Raw genomic sequence first — 16291 nt, forward strand, 5'->3', positions numbered from 1 at the left:
TAAATATTTTAATTTTTTTGTTTAATTCCATTGCTAGGATTCTTAGCTCAACTTGATTAAAACGTCATTTGAACTTCTGGTAAAATCGTTTCCCTACCTTCTGTCACATTACAGCTTCTTAAAATGTTTTGGCCTCAGCTACTTTAACTCTCAAGGGCATTTTACCTGAAGCTATTCCACCCTCTTCTATCTGAAATATGTTTCTGAGCAGTGTACCCATTCCTGCACAGACTCTTTTCATTCGACTCCTCATGGGAAGTGACTTCGTTTGGCTTTTTGTCTGTCTGATGCTTTGCATGAAAGAGAAGCCAATAAAAACAACTGAATTTATGTATTTTTCTGGAGAAAAGTCATGTGTACTCAGAGCATCAGAGTGTCTAAAATGAGGCGAGCTAACAGTGAAGTTATATGGAAACTAAAATAGCTAATAAAAGCTCTACAAACAGAAACACTTAAATTGGTCTGGCCATGCAGCTGAGTTTTTACAATTGTGAAAAAAATGTACAAGTTTCTAACTGGTGCAGCAAAACAAAAAGTAAAGAAACAAGAAAGCAAGAAGTAAACATCATGATGGCAGCTCTTTTAATCCTTTCACCAATGCATTTAGACTATCTTGGCTTCCTGTCCTTGCTCAAAAAAAGAAGGACCTAGCCACATTTTAAGTGTGGAACACTCTAATGGAACAATTTATGAAATTTTCAGTTTCCAGTAAGTGCAACTGTAACAACCTCAACAGTTTGTCAGAGACAGTGATTCTTTTTTTCTGGAAAAGAGTATTTTCGTCTTAATTAGATGTATTTCTCAAGCAGTTTATCTTCAAAGTGTCCTAAAAAGGATCATGTATTCCTTACTGTACTTAGTACTCTCACTTTCTGTCTCAATTCTCAACTCAGTTCAAGACATTCTGACCTTTTCATGGTATTTATCTCTAAAACAGATGACAAGGGAGTCTGGACATTGTTACAGTGAACCCCTGTCATAACCTATTATTTTTTAAACCAAATGTCAAATTTTTGTTCCTGTGAACTCTCTGTCATCAGGCATAATGCGTTTGTGTTATCCCACCAACCTTCCTAAATGAAAGCTAAGGACATGAAGACATGAAAATTTCTGTCAGGATTACTACAGAAGCAAAAAGGAAAAAAAAAATTCCCATCAAGCAAAATGTAGGACACACTCACATACTTGAATCGGTCAGACAGATGGGCATCAACAGGATCAATTCTAAGACCAAGGAGAACGCCGTGACTTTGCGTTCTCATAATACACTGCCAAAAGCCAATAGGGTTTAATATTACAGTTGTGTATTATTTCTATTCCATATTCACATTCCCAGCGTGACTTAGTTCTACATTTCATTGAACTGCAACATGGCGTTGAAAGCTCTGACCCTCAAGTACCAGAACACCACCACAGAACATCGATTCCAAAGGCAAAATCACACATATTTTCCTGAAGCCAAGCTGCCACTGACATGTGACGCAAATTAAAAACACATATTGGAACCTATGCATCATTCCTTTAGCTTCAGTTTGAGGAAAACATTGACTATTTTTCCCCCCAGCTCAGAAATGCTGCATCAAAAATGTTACCAGTGGTATTTCACTCTTTTTATGAATGTCTTTCATTCATAAAATGTAAATTCCGTTATGGGAAAGGCGGGAGAAGCAGTGGTAAGACTTGGATATCCTGGGAAAAGGATTACCTGAACGGATGCTCTAAATCTACCATCATTAAACAAAATACTTCTGGGGGACAAAACTAAAACCCTGTGCACTCCTGTTACAAGAAGGGGGAAATGACCCCCTGACTGAGCACTACTTAAAATGGCAGTGAGCTCTAATAGGAAGGAAAAACCAGAAAACTTAAGTAAACAGAGGCTTAAAAAAATATAGCTCACGAGCAGCCTGATGAAAAACCAACTGCGTCTAAGGCAGAAGTTTATATCCTGCCACTTGGGCACATGGTTTCATTTAGGAAGCATCTTGATTCCCTGAATAATGGCATTTTACTTAGAGGAAACAAGTTATGACTTCTCAAATTACTTCTCAAAGCAACATGTCAGAGACAAGTAAGTACATCAGTAAGAAAATAGCTTTGGAAATCTCACTGTTGCCTACAACCCAAAAATGCTCCCTTCCCCTCCGCCCTGGTGTATATGGTTTGGGTCTTTTTCCCCTGTTCTGCTCTTGGTTTGAACAAAGGACATTCTCAGCTGCTGCCCTCATTTCTGAACAGAACTTACCACTCCTGATTTTTTAAGACATGTATTTTTTAAGACCTGTTCCTCTCCCTGGAATAGCTCATTTCTCTTAATACTCATATTTTTCTCTCATGCACTGTAAAGAAGGATGGCTGAATTAGTAGGATACTCACGATAAGAAAAGCACACTTGCTTCTACGAGGCCTCAGACATTCACAACATTGTGGATGCTGTTCAGTGCCAAACGGCACCTTTTTGAAGGAGGCACCAAATTAGAGAGATTTCAGACATTAAATGCTACCCGTACCCTCAGTGCCGCTGTGCAGGATTCCTCATTTCCTACTTCCCAATGAGAGTAACTGTTTGACTGAACAGCAGTAAACCAGAGAACTGGGAAAAGCCTCTTGGAATAACACTTCCACTTGACTCCTGGTATGCCTCCATAATTTTGTTTTGTGAAATCCTACGATACACAGCTATTTGCTTGGATGATATCTGCCTACAGTATTGACGGATTTAATTAAGTGGAAAACATTACATCATATCTTCTACTGAGCGAGCAAGAGGTCCACATGTCACAAAATCTCATTTTTTAACCAGCACACATTTTCACAGTGGAGTGTTGTTGCTAGTAGAGAAATAAAATGCCACACTACATTTACATCAAGTAATAGCCTCAAATTTGCAACTTCACATATTTCCTCATAAATTGGAACCAAACTTCAGATTACCATACAACTGGACACATCTTTTCAAACAGGTTGGGGACCTATAATGCAATACTAACAGAAGCTAAAAGTTTCCACTATTTTCCTTTTTTCTGCTATGAAATGGCTGAACACCTGTTTAATGTGCCCACAGGCAATAATTAGGAACCAATGACGCTGCTTTTGGTTAACATTTCATTTCCTGCTACAGCAGCACATTGCTATTAGCAACGACCTTCTAGTTGCAGAGAATGTGATATTTATTGATTAACAAAACAAGAAAAAGATCCCAAGTCCCTTTGAACTTTTACTTTTTAAAAATGAGAACGTACTCATAAAGAGGACAGGCTTGCTAAAAAAAAAATCTTTTTCTATTCATCTGAGGTTCACTTCACATCTGGTCTTCACTGTTCCGAAGCGCTACTAATTATGATCTGTTAATTAAGAAATGAAAGTGCTGCCGTTACCTGTTTGGAAGAAATGGAAACTTCTGGATCAATTACTTGCTCTGGAGTTCAATCAAGAGATGATCTGGGTGGAGCCGTCAGGACAAGAGAAATAATAGCTTGGGAAAGGAGCACTCAAAACAGCTGATTTGATTTTCCCAAGCAAGTGATTTATTGCCAGAGACGTGGCTGTTTTGCCAGCACTAAGCAGAATGAGATCAAAGTCAGCATTAAAAACCTTAATAAACTCTGCGAATGGCCACAGCCTCTTTTGGACAACGATGCAGAAAGTCTCACGTGCCACGTGCCAGCACCCCTTTCTTCACCTCGCTGTGCTCCGCACCCCCAGGCCCTTGCTCTCCAGGCTGTCACTTCAGCCGGAGAGAGGCAGTGGAAGTGGCAGCTCAGGTTTTGTCCGTACACTGCTGACAATGCCCCACGCGTCAGGTTCGGCACTTGTGCCTCCCTCTGCCGTCAGTGCTTTGGAGAACCAGCAAAATCCGACTGACTGCCAACCGCCCCGCAGGGAGATGCAGCAGTGTCCTTCCGCAGCAGCAAAAGGTCAAGTGGGCTCAGAGGAGGACTAGCCATCTACAATTAAATGTCTGCATGTTATAGGCCTTTGATTCTTTTTGATTTTTGCCTCTTCACACTTCGCGTTTTTGTGGAACAAGCAAACAATGCTTGGTTTGGAAAACACTTTCTTTAGCAAGCACTGCTGCTGTCAGCTCTCTCAAAATCATATTTAATATCCATGACAAGGACAGACAAGGATCCAAGAACAGAAGGATCCACATTGCTAACACAGTTAAACTCTGCAGCTTCAGAACCAAGATCCAGGCCAAGAGCACTGGGATAGCCTGCAGTACCAGCTGAAGTGCAGCAAAGGCAGTTAGGCTCACATCTAAGGATGCACTAGAGAGATCCGTGGGAGTTGCAGTGTATCGGTGTCCCCAGAAGATGGTCATGTGCAAGGAGCACTAGGCATGGATCATCTGGCCCTTATTAACTACACTAAGGGCCTGCAAGCCCTGGAGTGGCATCTTCACAAGCTGCTGGACCAGATCATGCAGACCTGCTGGCTGATGCTGCTCTGCTTCTAGCAGGGTGCGAGTGCGCAGAGGAGGAATGTCCTAAAGCATGCTGCACCCAGGCTGCTGGGATGCTTGGCCTTGACTTGCCAGTTCCCACCAGAAGAGTTGACTGGTTGCAGCAGATATCTTTCTGATGTACTTTAGCGGTCATCCCTCTCGGTCATTGGGAAGGAACTATATTTTATCACTCACTTGGCATAAAGCAACTGCTCCATGTTGTATTTATGGTTCTCAGAGCTCTTAGCTTCCCCTTGCTGTTTTATATGTATAGCGCAGCAGCAGCATTCAGAAGTCTCCAGTATAATTTATAATCCAAACAAAGAAGGTGGAGGAGAAAAAGAGACTAATTAATTTGTCCCAAATTATGGAATAATGCAGAGGGAGAGCCAGGGAATAAAATGCAAATCTCTGACTCTCATCTACTTGACTGCTGCCTCCTGTGGAAGTCACTTTAAGACATGGATAATAATCAATCAAAAGCCTCCCGTAGTATGAACAGGACTCCAAGCAGAGACCCCAATGCACTGGTATACTTCTGACAGAGCAGAGAGCTGCCAGACCAACAGCTCAAGGCAGAGTTGCGCTTTTATCTCCCTATCTGCCTAACGCGGCTATGTCTTTTTGATCATGCCATCTGGTCCCCTCTCTCCTATTTTTTGTATTTATTTCTGATTTGTAATACATGCTGCAACTGCGCAGGCAGCTTTATTCTGTAAAATTGTTCAACTGTGACCTTTTTCTAAATAGAAATGAAGTTTGTAAAACAGCTTGAAAACAAGGCTGGAATAATCCAGATTATGATAATTATGCAAGAAAAGATCAATACTAATCCACTCTAAAGCCACTAATTCTCAATCCTTCAGAAATTCTAGTATCCACATCCAACAGTTCATCACTTTGCAAGCAGCACCATTACTCTGTGCTGACATTTACCCTAAAGATATACTATGTCAACTGAAAAATAAGGTTATATGAAACCTGCCAGTTTCAGCTTGCATCACTGTCAAGAAACCAAATACAAAGTGCAGTTTGCAGAGTGTGACAATCCCCGAAAACCTTAGGAATCAAAACTAGTCCTGCTCCAAAATGTTTGAGAGAGTCTCAGAGCTGAATCAGAAAGTTATGGGGTTGTTTTCATTTAATTTCTGACACTGAAGAAAATGAGAAACTGCCTTTGCTGCCCCCAAAAGATTTTAAGAGTTTTTTTACGACAGTGTGCATCGAAGAATTGACCAAGAATGGAGTAGCACCATTTCTTTGGAAAGAGAAACTAGGCTATTCAGCTAATCCTGATGAGTTCGCAAGGAGGAGAAGATAACATGGGTTATTCAGTTGTCATCTAAGGGTATTGGAGGACATGAGCCACTTTTTACTGTAAGCTTTCTTCGTTGTAGCGAAATGAAGTTCCCATCTCCTGGGATAAAACTGGAGCTCAAGGTGGCCTCAGGAAGTGTGAGCTCAGTTCATTTTTCAGAAGGCAATGCAGATTCTGCCTGTGCTCCTGAACCTTAAAGTCTCTCCTCGCAACCCTGCAAACAAAGACGCTGTGTTGGTTGACTTGAGAACTGCAAGATACCTCCTCTGCTTCGCAGAGGTGGACCGCACCGTGCTCCAAGTACTCCTGAGGCTGGACTCATGCTGGATGTGGCCTGAGTGGTCTAGCACCGTGGCTGCATTGTAGCCTCTCCCAAAACACACTGCTTGGGATCACATTTGTCACCAGGTAAGATTCAAGAACAAGCTCCTTAAAGATGAAGGTCATTCGGAGTAAAGTTATAAAAGAAAAAGGAAACAAAGTGCATTACTAAGTATGCCCCTAGCAGTGAAGAGTCTCTTTAGCAGCTCCAGCCCCCTGGCTGGCTCCTGAGGCTAGGTAAATTAGCTTTTGTAATTTACCCAAAACATGGATTATCTTGGAAAGGTCTCATAGCACGATATTTTCATGTCCTTCTGTTAAACATAGCTATGCATTTTTTTCTCCTCACAGCTACGCATATAGGACCTGTTCATTTTTTTTCTTGAAAATAGTAACACAGAAGGTTAAGTCTATTACAGAAAGGCTTTAAATATTATTCAAAATTCGCATGCACTGACATGATATCTGAAATTACAGTAACAAATGGAAACATTTTTATTTAAAGGACTACCTTTTGCTACATTATGTAAACTACACTTCATACATTTGAAGATAGCTAAGAAAATACAGGGAGCAGCAGGAAAAAATCTCTCTCAAGAAAAATCCTTCAGCAAAGGATTATCATTTGCACTATCATTAAATGCAAAGTTTATAATTTTGCACTATTCCTTCAGATTTCGTATTTGTTTCAAGACTAAATACAAAATTAGTAGAGGACTGGCAGTATTTTGCTATTTTTCATTTCTTTAAGGTATTTCTTCAAAATGCTAACACTCTAATCATGAGGAAAAATAGAATGCACAACATGAATTTTTGTCTAAACTCCTTAAAATAGCTGAGCAAGTCCTCTCATTAGGGTCTACTGAAGCCAAAAATACTACATTCAGTTTCTGTTTTCTGATTTCCTGCAGTACTTTGTTTTGAAAATATATGTACAATATCCATTATATTCTGATATTGGTTATGTTGCTACATTGGAATCAAGAGCGCGTATTGCAGCAAGGATGTAACTTCTTGATATCGGGAGGCTGGTTGCATCGATCCTATCACTTCCTATTATTACACAGATGTCAAACTGTTTATGAACATGTTCTCTGTAACAAAATTTAACAAGCTAATCAGCCTGTGCACCGCTTTTTTTTTTTTTTAACTTCATTTTAAGAAAATGGGGTTGATTTCATTAAATTGTCAGAGGGTAAACTTTATCAAATCATGACTCTGTAATAATAATAACAACTATCATCTGCACTTCTAATGTCAAAGAGGTCGAGTCTGAACTCTCTCGTGTCCCACATGAATGGTGTACAGGATCAAAACACACTCAAACAGACTGGAGGAAACTTAACTTAGAGACCTGGTGATCCCAACTACAATTTCAGTGCACAAAATGTTTTGTTTATCCATATGACCGACGTTTTCAACAGCTTCTGAGAGGATAATTTCAAACAAACCTCTCCTCACTGTCATTGTCACCTACAGGCCAGATCTTTTCATTTGGAGACAACCTGTGAAGACAGTAAAGTTGCACCACTATCTGATACGATTAGGGAATGGCTGGCTGCCAAATAGCTTGTGGCCAAGAGAAAGAAGCAACTCTAAAGTATTTTGCCACCCTCACTTTGTCAAATGGGAGTGCTGCAAAAAGGTCCCGTAGGTAATTTCACACAGTCATGCTTCTGGTGGACTTGAGCTGCTCTCTCCTCAGAGCAGCATCCAATTTATTTCCTAAAGGAGAGTTAGCATCAATAAATATGTTATCAGCTCTAAGTACACAAGGTTTTTGGTGCTTTGGTTCAAACCTTATTTTTGTGTCTTATTTCCTTCCATGAGCCAAAGTCAACAGCAGACGGTACAACAGTTGAGATATATGCAGGGGAAGCACTTCCACACTGACAATAGAGTATTTTCGTAGCCCACGTATCTCAGACTGGCATTCAAACAGGAACTTACTTCAACTTAAAAACTAACAGTTGTAACGTGAATGAATAAATGCTTTACCTGTATTCATCCTGCGTAAACCGTGGAATTACTGAAGGCTGCAGCACAGCAATTTCTACGGTAGTGGTATTGAACTTCACAGGATCCCCATCATCATATGCAATGACCACTAGCTATAAACAATACAGAAAATCACTCTCTTAGTATAGGCAAGAACATTTTTTATGTTAACTTGCAACAATACTTCTTATATTTTCACTGTCTAACAAGTCGGATGAGATTTTCTTTCACTGTAAATCATACATTGTCTATAAGAACAAAACATAGAGGAAAAAGGTGACAGCCATCCACAAGTTGAACCATCTGCCAGAAAATTTACAGAAACACAGTAAACTGGAATTCAAATACAACAGTCTTCTACAAATACCTCTCCAAAACACATTGCCAGCTTCAAGTACATTTTTCAGGGGATTCCCTTCACATCTAATCACAGACTGTCCTTACTCAGAACTCCAGAAACAATTTCAACTTCTTTAATAGTATATAGTTCAATTCTACATTTATGCAGTGGAATAATTTTTATTGAAAAACCAGCTATAACTCCCAATAAAACAGAAAAAGTGCTAGGTAAGAATTCTGTTTGCTGACATTAATATTGAAAACTGAGGTCTGATATGAAAACAAAAACATTAACATTACCTCCCCTCCAAAAAAGTCCTCTTAGAAAGGAGATCTTCAGTATGTTAAAACACAGACAAGACCAGAAGACCTTCTCCAAAGGTGGCCTATTATAAATCTTTTGCTTATCTGATCTTTACTCATGTCTACTTGTTTATTTAATCTGTGCTTGCCTGCTGGGACAAATAGGTTCACCTGTTTTCAGCTTTCATACAAAGATAAGCCCTCTGCTAGCAAAAGGATGAGAGACCAGCCCACTGAAGATGGAGTAATGGAGAGTTTTCCAGTTTCCTCTCTCTCTAAATTTGTCCTTATTTCAGGAGGTCACTAGATGGAGCAGGTCAGCACCTCATTCTAGCAAAGGGTTTTCAACTCATTTCTGCGAGTCCAAGCTATTCTCAGAATAGGTCAGTGAAGAGACAGCTTAAAACAAAAGAAGGCACTTTTTTCAGCCAATGTATTAGGGAACTCACCAGTGCAAGATATCGTAATTGCGGAAACTATGAGTATGTTAAAAATTGACTGGGAAAATTCACAGAAGATTTAGTGGCAGATACAAGCCCAATGGTCTAGATGCAAATACCAACTCAAAGTCTCCACATCATTAATTTCTGGAGTCTTTCCTGTGCTTCTTCCCTAAGCATCCATATTTTCTGAAAAGCAATGCTAAATTTACCATTGGTCTGTCCTAATATAGAGCAGTCTTCATATAGAAACATTGCTCCATGTCCACGTGCACATCACCTGTGTGTTATGTATCACAACTTCAGAAAACAGCCACACAAAATGATTACTGAGAAGTAAAAATAAAAAGTGCAACAACAGAAAAGCTACACTCTGGTGATGTTAACCAAAAGATAATTCTCTTCCCCTTTGAGTTTTACTTCGTTACTTAAAAACTGAAAAGAACTCAAATTAGCACTGTCCTCAGTTCCTAAAACAGTGACAGCATTTCAACGCTACTGAAATTCACAGTAGTGTTTGATGGGACACTCAGAAGTGGAAAACAGTGGACAGCTTTATTCCTCGTAATGGAAAAGTATGCAAATAAACCCGTCTTTAATCTTCATTTCAAAAATAAATAACTGAAAGAAGAAACAAAACACACCTTAATGACCATACAAAAGGTGGGCAGTTTCCAAGTAGGGAAATTACATGTAAACCCCCACATATTATAGATACTTTTTTTTTTGCTTACTGACACACTTTAATTTTCATTTTTAACTACTCCCTCCACTCATGGATTTAAGAGGGGAGAGCTGTCCTAATGATTTTGATTAAAACGCACTAACTACACTTGAGACTCTTCAGGAACAATAACGACACAATAGTAATTTAAGTCTCCTTAAAGCCAATGTTTTTACATTACAGCACTTGTGAACAGGAAGTCCCAAACTATGCAACTGTGCAGTAACTTTCTTTACAAGATATCCCGCCATTCCTACCAAGTCCTCACAAAATTGCTACGCTGACGGCCCTGTTGAAAACAAAGAGATCAGCAAGGTAATTTTCAAAAACTGAGGTTTCCTTCAGCTGCCTCCCTGTTTCTTCTGCCCTCCTAGCAGTAGCAATTACATCCATTCAAGACGTTCTGAAGTCAAAAAGGCACAAAAGATGTGCCAGGAAGAAATTAGGGAAGAAAAGAAACAAACAAAATAAAAATTTCACATCTTTCTATGCAATATAAAGCAACACAGAGAAACACAAAGGTAAAAGGAATTCCATTACTGACAATATATGAGTTCATACCTTAAACACTGTACTTGGCGCTTCATTGAAGTTTACTCGGGTTACTACGCGTCCTGAGTTTTCATCCACGTCAAAAATGCTGGCACTGTAAGGAAACTGGACAACATCTACTTTGTATCGGACTCGACTTGCTGGTGTGCCCTGTAAGGCAAAAACAAAGCAACTTGCGTATTTTTGTATTTTTACACATCTCATAAAATTAGTAAAGGATTAAAATGCAACATTGGTAAACAGACCATCACAAACAAAACTTGCAATTTGCCTTCCTCAGAACTGGGTTTGTTACTAAGCATCCCCCTTGCCTCCCCCCAAAATAACTTACAGTGACATCTGAGAGGTCCAGTAAGAAAAATGAGCAGAGGTTTGGAAAGAAGAGAGCTGAAAAACCTGTCTACTTAACTACAGACAGAAGCAGTGGCCTGTTTTGTAACTACTGAAATGTTTAAACAACACAAGATGGGCACGGCTTAAAGTTAACGAACCTTTCAAAAATATTTTAACATATTATTAAAACTCCTTTGAAGTTCAAGAAACTTCTAAATACTCTAAAAATTCCAACACTTATTCAGCTTGTCCTGAAAGTTACTGTGTCTTGTTGCTGAAGATGGAAAGATGTGTGTTATATTATTTTCTGAAAAGTCAGACTATAGTTCTGCATACAGGACAGTCCAGCTAATGTGACATTCACACGCTTCTCTTTTAGAGGAAACAAAAAGAAAACAGCACCAGGGTTGCCTGGGCAAACCCACCATGCAGCCTAAATGGACTCTTACATACAAATCAAACAGCAGCATCTGAAGGTTTTACTCTTCACCAAAGCCGAGTGATGAAGAACGAATACATTTCAAAATCCTCATCTCTAAGAAGTAAAATACAGAGATTATAGGACCTGTAGCGCTTCCATACATATTCCAACACATGCTCTTTCTGCAGCTGAACTGTACGGGTCTAGCAATTTTGGCATGACAATCGAAAAGCTCACATGCACGCCGTCCTCACTGAAGAGGTGGGCCTGCCCCGCTCCGCAGGGCTGAGACGGTCACAAGAGCTTGTGTGAAGTGCCCGGACACCTGTGGCCCTCCCCACCTGTAACACAGGCCTTCTGCCTCGCAGCGGGAGGCTGAGCATTACCAGCGCCACTTACTATTAGATAACAGAGCCAGCTCCAAGCACAACGTCAGAAAACAAAAAGGAGAATACATTTGTCGTATCAGTGGTAACAGAAAACGCGGTTTTGCAAGCGGATTTTAAGTAGCCCTGGAATGAACCCTCCCCACTGTTCAAACCCTGTTTCAATGACAAGGAACAAGCACAGACAGCCCATGCATGTGTCACAAATTGTATACATGCATATGCACCCCAAAATAGCAAAATAAAAGAGGAATCAGAAGAGGCATTGCCAGAGAATATAATAGATGAATTTTTCAGATCAGTAACTCCGCATTTTCTAGCAGAAGGCTATTTACCTGATTTAACTGTTTTAACACTAACTGCTTAAATAAATAACATTTATTGTGAAGAATGAAGTTTCTTAAAGTATCCATTATATTCCAATGATCGCATTCCAGCAGTCACCCTCCAGGGACCTTCAGAGGACGTGGAGTAACACCATGCCTGTAAGCACAGCCTAAGAGGCGGCTGCTCCCACGTCGGAGAGAGGAGGGCCCTGGCAGCTTGCGCTGACCTGCGTGACTGTGGTGCTGCATTTCCCGCCCCCCCCCGGCCCCGGCCGCTTGTTGATCTCAGAAATTCCCATGAAACCTCGGCCTTGGTGCACTGAGCCTGGCGGTTGAGCGCTCCTTGACCGTATCAGAAACTGCATGGCTGAGGCTGGGAACGTACCCCCACTGCCCGGCCCAGGCGTCAAGTAGAACAACGTTGAAACCCTGAGAATTTTTAGTAATTACCACCTGGGACTGTGGCGCGGATGGAAATTTATGGAAGACTAAAGCCAACCATCTTGCAAACCTATAAAGGGTGCTCCTAAGTGAGACCCCTGGAGCTCTCCTGGACCGCAGCGGGCTGCGCCCAGCATCTCCCTCTGGGTGGGAGCCTCTCGGAGCTCGCGACCTCTCGACTCTGCGATATTCGGAGGACCATCGCCGATGACGGGGCCTGGGCGGAACCCCTTCACTCCTCAAAGCTCAACCCTTCGCCCGTTGAGAGGGAATGCCTAGACAATTCAACGTGAATATTTCTTCACTGAAATCAAGGGGAATTTTTAACAGGTATACCTTCTGTACATATATATACACATATTTCTGTCTGTCTGTATCTGTGGACTAATAGTAAGCGTAATCTATAATTAAGTCGTGATTATAGCAGACTCTACTAACACTTATTTCATAAATATTAAATTAGTGAATGATTAAGTGCTACTAAAGTTTGTTAATGACTAGTTGATGATTAAGTGCTGCTAAACACATATCGTCCCTAAGATATAAACCCTTAGATTATTTTCCTTTATATGTTTCATCCGTGTAATAAGTAATAGAGTGAACCTTGCCACTGAATTCTGTTAGGTCGCACCTTTATAAACCTCTATTAAAACAACTTTCTCCTAATACCTTTGATAGTGATTCTTTAAGCGGCCTCTAAACCACGCATTCACGACAGTGATCTATCAAGTCCCAAAAAGCAAAACGGGTGACAATGCTTGTCCCTGGGATCTCCACAGTCCCACTGCTCCCTGGTAGCACCCCAGGCTCTGCTGCAAAAGCCGCTTTCTCACGTGCGCCCGGAGGAGCTTCTCCGGTAGCGGTGGGATGGTTCCTGGCACCCGTCTAACTTAAAAGCAGCAGACACTTCTGGCAGAAATCACCCAATCTCTTTTCAGATGAGATGAATTGTACCATCGACTGTTTACAGGGAATGTCTGGGAGACACTAAATTTTAACAGGTTACTTCCATTCTCAGCGAGTGCCCCTTCACTAGTATTGATAGTAATCTACTCTTTTCAAAGGTTAAAAGGTGATGTAGCAGCAGGTTATTAAAGCAATGAAGCCAGTATGAACATAAACTAAGCACTAAAGAGCCGTAAGAAAAAGGGGCATCAAAGAAGACGTTTAAAGCAAAGAAAGAGGGTTTTTGCACACTGATGTCGATTATTCATAACGATTTCTCAGCAGACCGAAGTCTCTGTTATCTGGATATGTAGACACTTGGGACATTTCCCAAAATTCAAACTAGGTTATTTGCTAAATATATTGAGGAGTAGATTCAGAGAAGCACTTAGAAACTCAGGTCCTATCATCAGTATGATTTCAGTTTCTTAATGCCTCTGAGTCTAGACCTCAGATTCGGTTTTGACCTTTACATTGTATTTAAACAGACAAAATATCAGAGCCCACAGTTTCATTAATAGCGAATTGGTAATTTTCATCTGTATTCAATAATGTGTTTAAAGCAGCTTTGTTGTTATTAAGAATATATTCAATGTACCATGTCAGCTACTAACTACAAGGAAGCAGGAAATTTACTTTTGTAAACAGCAATAGAAACAGCTGCAAAAGTGGTTTAAGCTCACTAAATCATATCAACATTCTGTTGATACAACAAAAGTGCACTGAAACGCTCAGTCAAAATACATAGTCTAAACTAAAAGCTTTACTGGAATGAATTTAGCACAGGTGTTTTACATCATGCTAATGCATGCTACAGAGCTGTATAAGATGGTGTCAGATTTTGCCACATTAACTTCTGATGAGTAGTTGGACTATTCAATGAATAAACCATGCTTCAATGTGAGAAAAGTGACCCTTCAGCGAAGAATATTTATTTGAATTAAAAATTATAGGTAGCTTGTAAGAATTTAATTCGTGGTATCAATTTTACAGCTGTTAAAGGAACAAGAATACTTAAGTCTAATACTAAAAGAGTAAGACAGAGGACAAGGCAGCCAGGCCACCACAGCCTTCCTCCCCATAAAACCCTGTGCACATAACACCTTGCACATAAAGAGAAGGGAGACAGGGCTGGATGCAACCGAGACATTCACAGAGTTTCTGGGGAGACTTGCACAGCTGCTCCTCTGGATGATTTTAACTGCAGCAGCGATGAGGCCGTTGCCTCTTTGAGCCCTCCAAGGAAATCCAGCCCGTGAAGGGTTTATTAGCCAGTATACCGCTCCAGTGCCGCTGGCAAGCCAGCGGCTTTAACAATTCAGAACTGGGTCTGCCAGATGTGTTTTGGTGTTTAGTGAAGTAATATATGAAAGACGATGTCAATAGTTAACAGCACTTTACGGGACCATGCACACTAAAGAGTGCAAATCCTTGAAAACATGAGAAATTTCAGAGATCACAGCATAACAGAGGTGATTATACAACTTTCCCCCTGGCATTCTCTGATTCAGTCATTTTTCTTCAACATTATAATTAAGAGGAAATTACCTGCTGAAATCCACTCTACTTGGTTTCAGAGTAATGGTCCTCACATTTGCTTGAAAGACTAAAAGCTATCATCATCACTAAACCTGCGCACACTAGGTAATTTGTTATTAAATAAACAAAAATCTCATCAGGTTATTGCTCCTGATATGACTATCAAGTATACTTTTCTCCTGCCATTTCTGAAAATTACAAAACAGGGATTTATTTTTTATTTACTATATTTTGGCACCAATGTAATTAGAAAAATCTCCAGAGAGATTTCCCAGGGAAATCTATTTAGAAGCAAGTTTTAATTATCTCAAATATTAATCATCTATTGCCTCTGTTCTAAATTAATTTAGATGCATTCCTATGTCTACAGCAAAACTCAAATATAGCAGATAATATTCTCAAATAAGCCATAGAGCAAGGATTGTACTTGGCAGGAACCACGTTCATTCTCTCGAAGCAAAGGTTTCCTGAGAGTATTATTAGAGCACTAACATGAAACTTAGATCTAAAGCTCATCCAGCTTCAATTATTTCTTTTATTGCTGCCTAATTCCTTAAGTTTCCATTTGCTCTGGGGAAACGACATTCATTTGTGACACAGGTGACAGCTATGAAAATGTCCCCAGCATTTACATTAGATGATCAAGCTGCACACGGAGGCCCTGGGCAAAGCGGCCGTGGAGGGTGCGCACTGTTGAGGTAACTCTCAACAGGCATAGATAGGTTGCAGAGAAATTGTAATGCAATATAGCCAGGAAAAATGGTGAGAGGTGTAACACAACAATAACTTCTGTATGTTTTCATGTATATTTCTGCAAGCAATTCAAAAGGAAGCTAGGAATCATTACTTCCCCTATCCAAATGGGTAACAGACATACAAAACCAGAATGATCTGGCCCTGGGAAAAGCATGAAAAAATGCATTTCACTTTCATTTGCAGTCTACTCATGAAGATCCCAGATGTGCATTTGGTAAACGACCTGGATTTTACCCCTAAGTACGAGTATGGAAGAGTAGCATAATAAATACAGACTTACTTACCAAGTCTCTTTGTACTCAATGCCACTTTCTGACTGAAGTCAGAAAACTTCTGAGGGTATTATAGATAAAATACGAAACTGGTGAGGAGTTTAATACATTATCTCCATCTGTAGATTGCAATGCAAATCTGAATAATTTGCATTGTGAGGAGTTCACTAAGGCAAATTTTGTAAAGTTAATTCTACGAAAAAAATTGGAAAGCGATGCTAAAACCAAAATTTACAGGTGGTTGCACATGTTCTTTGTAATACGCTCAAAGTAAAGTAACCATTCAAGATGGGGCAAGATGTTGTGGCTGAACCCGGCAGGCAGCCAAAACCCACACAGCCGCTCGCTCACTGCCCCCTGCAGTGGGATGGGGGAGAGAATCGGGGGGAGCGGCGGGGGAGGAAAAATCCGGGGTTCAGATAAAAAACGC

At 40.3% G+C, this 16291-nt stretch overlaps 1 protein-coding gene across 1 annotated transcript in view; it reads right to left on the reverse strand.

The window, feature by feature from the left end:
- LOC104076161 (protocadherin-15-like) overlaps positions 1–16291 on the reverse strand; it is a 127414-nt gene that overhangs the window by 83467 nt on the left and 27656 nt on the right. Inside the window, exons 4-5 of the mRNA XM_009576928.1 lie at positions 10452–10592; positions 8085–8197 (exon numbers count right to left, since the gene is read on the reverse strand). Coding sequence (XP_009575223.1) covers positions 8085–8197; positions 10452–10592 — 254 coding nt within the window. The remainder of the gene's footprint in view (positions 1–8084; positions 8198–10451; positions 10593–16291) is intronic.

The sequence above is a fragment of the Fulmarus glacialis genome, unplaced genomic scaffold (assembly GCF_000690835.1).
Source record: "Fulmarus glacialis isolate BGI_N327 unplaced genomic scaffold, ASM69083v1 scaffold3464, whole genome shotgun sequence".
In the NCBI taxonomy this organism is placed as follows: Eukaryota; Metazoa; Chordata; class Aves; order Procellariiformes; family Procellariidae; genus Fulmarus; species Fulmarus glacialis.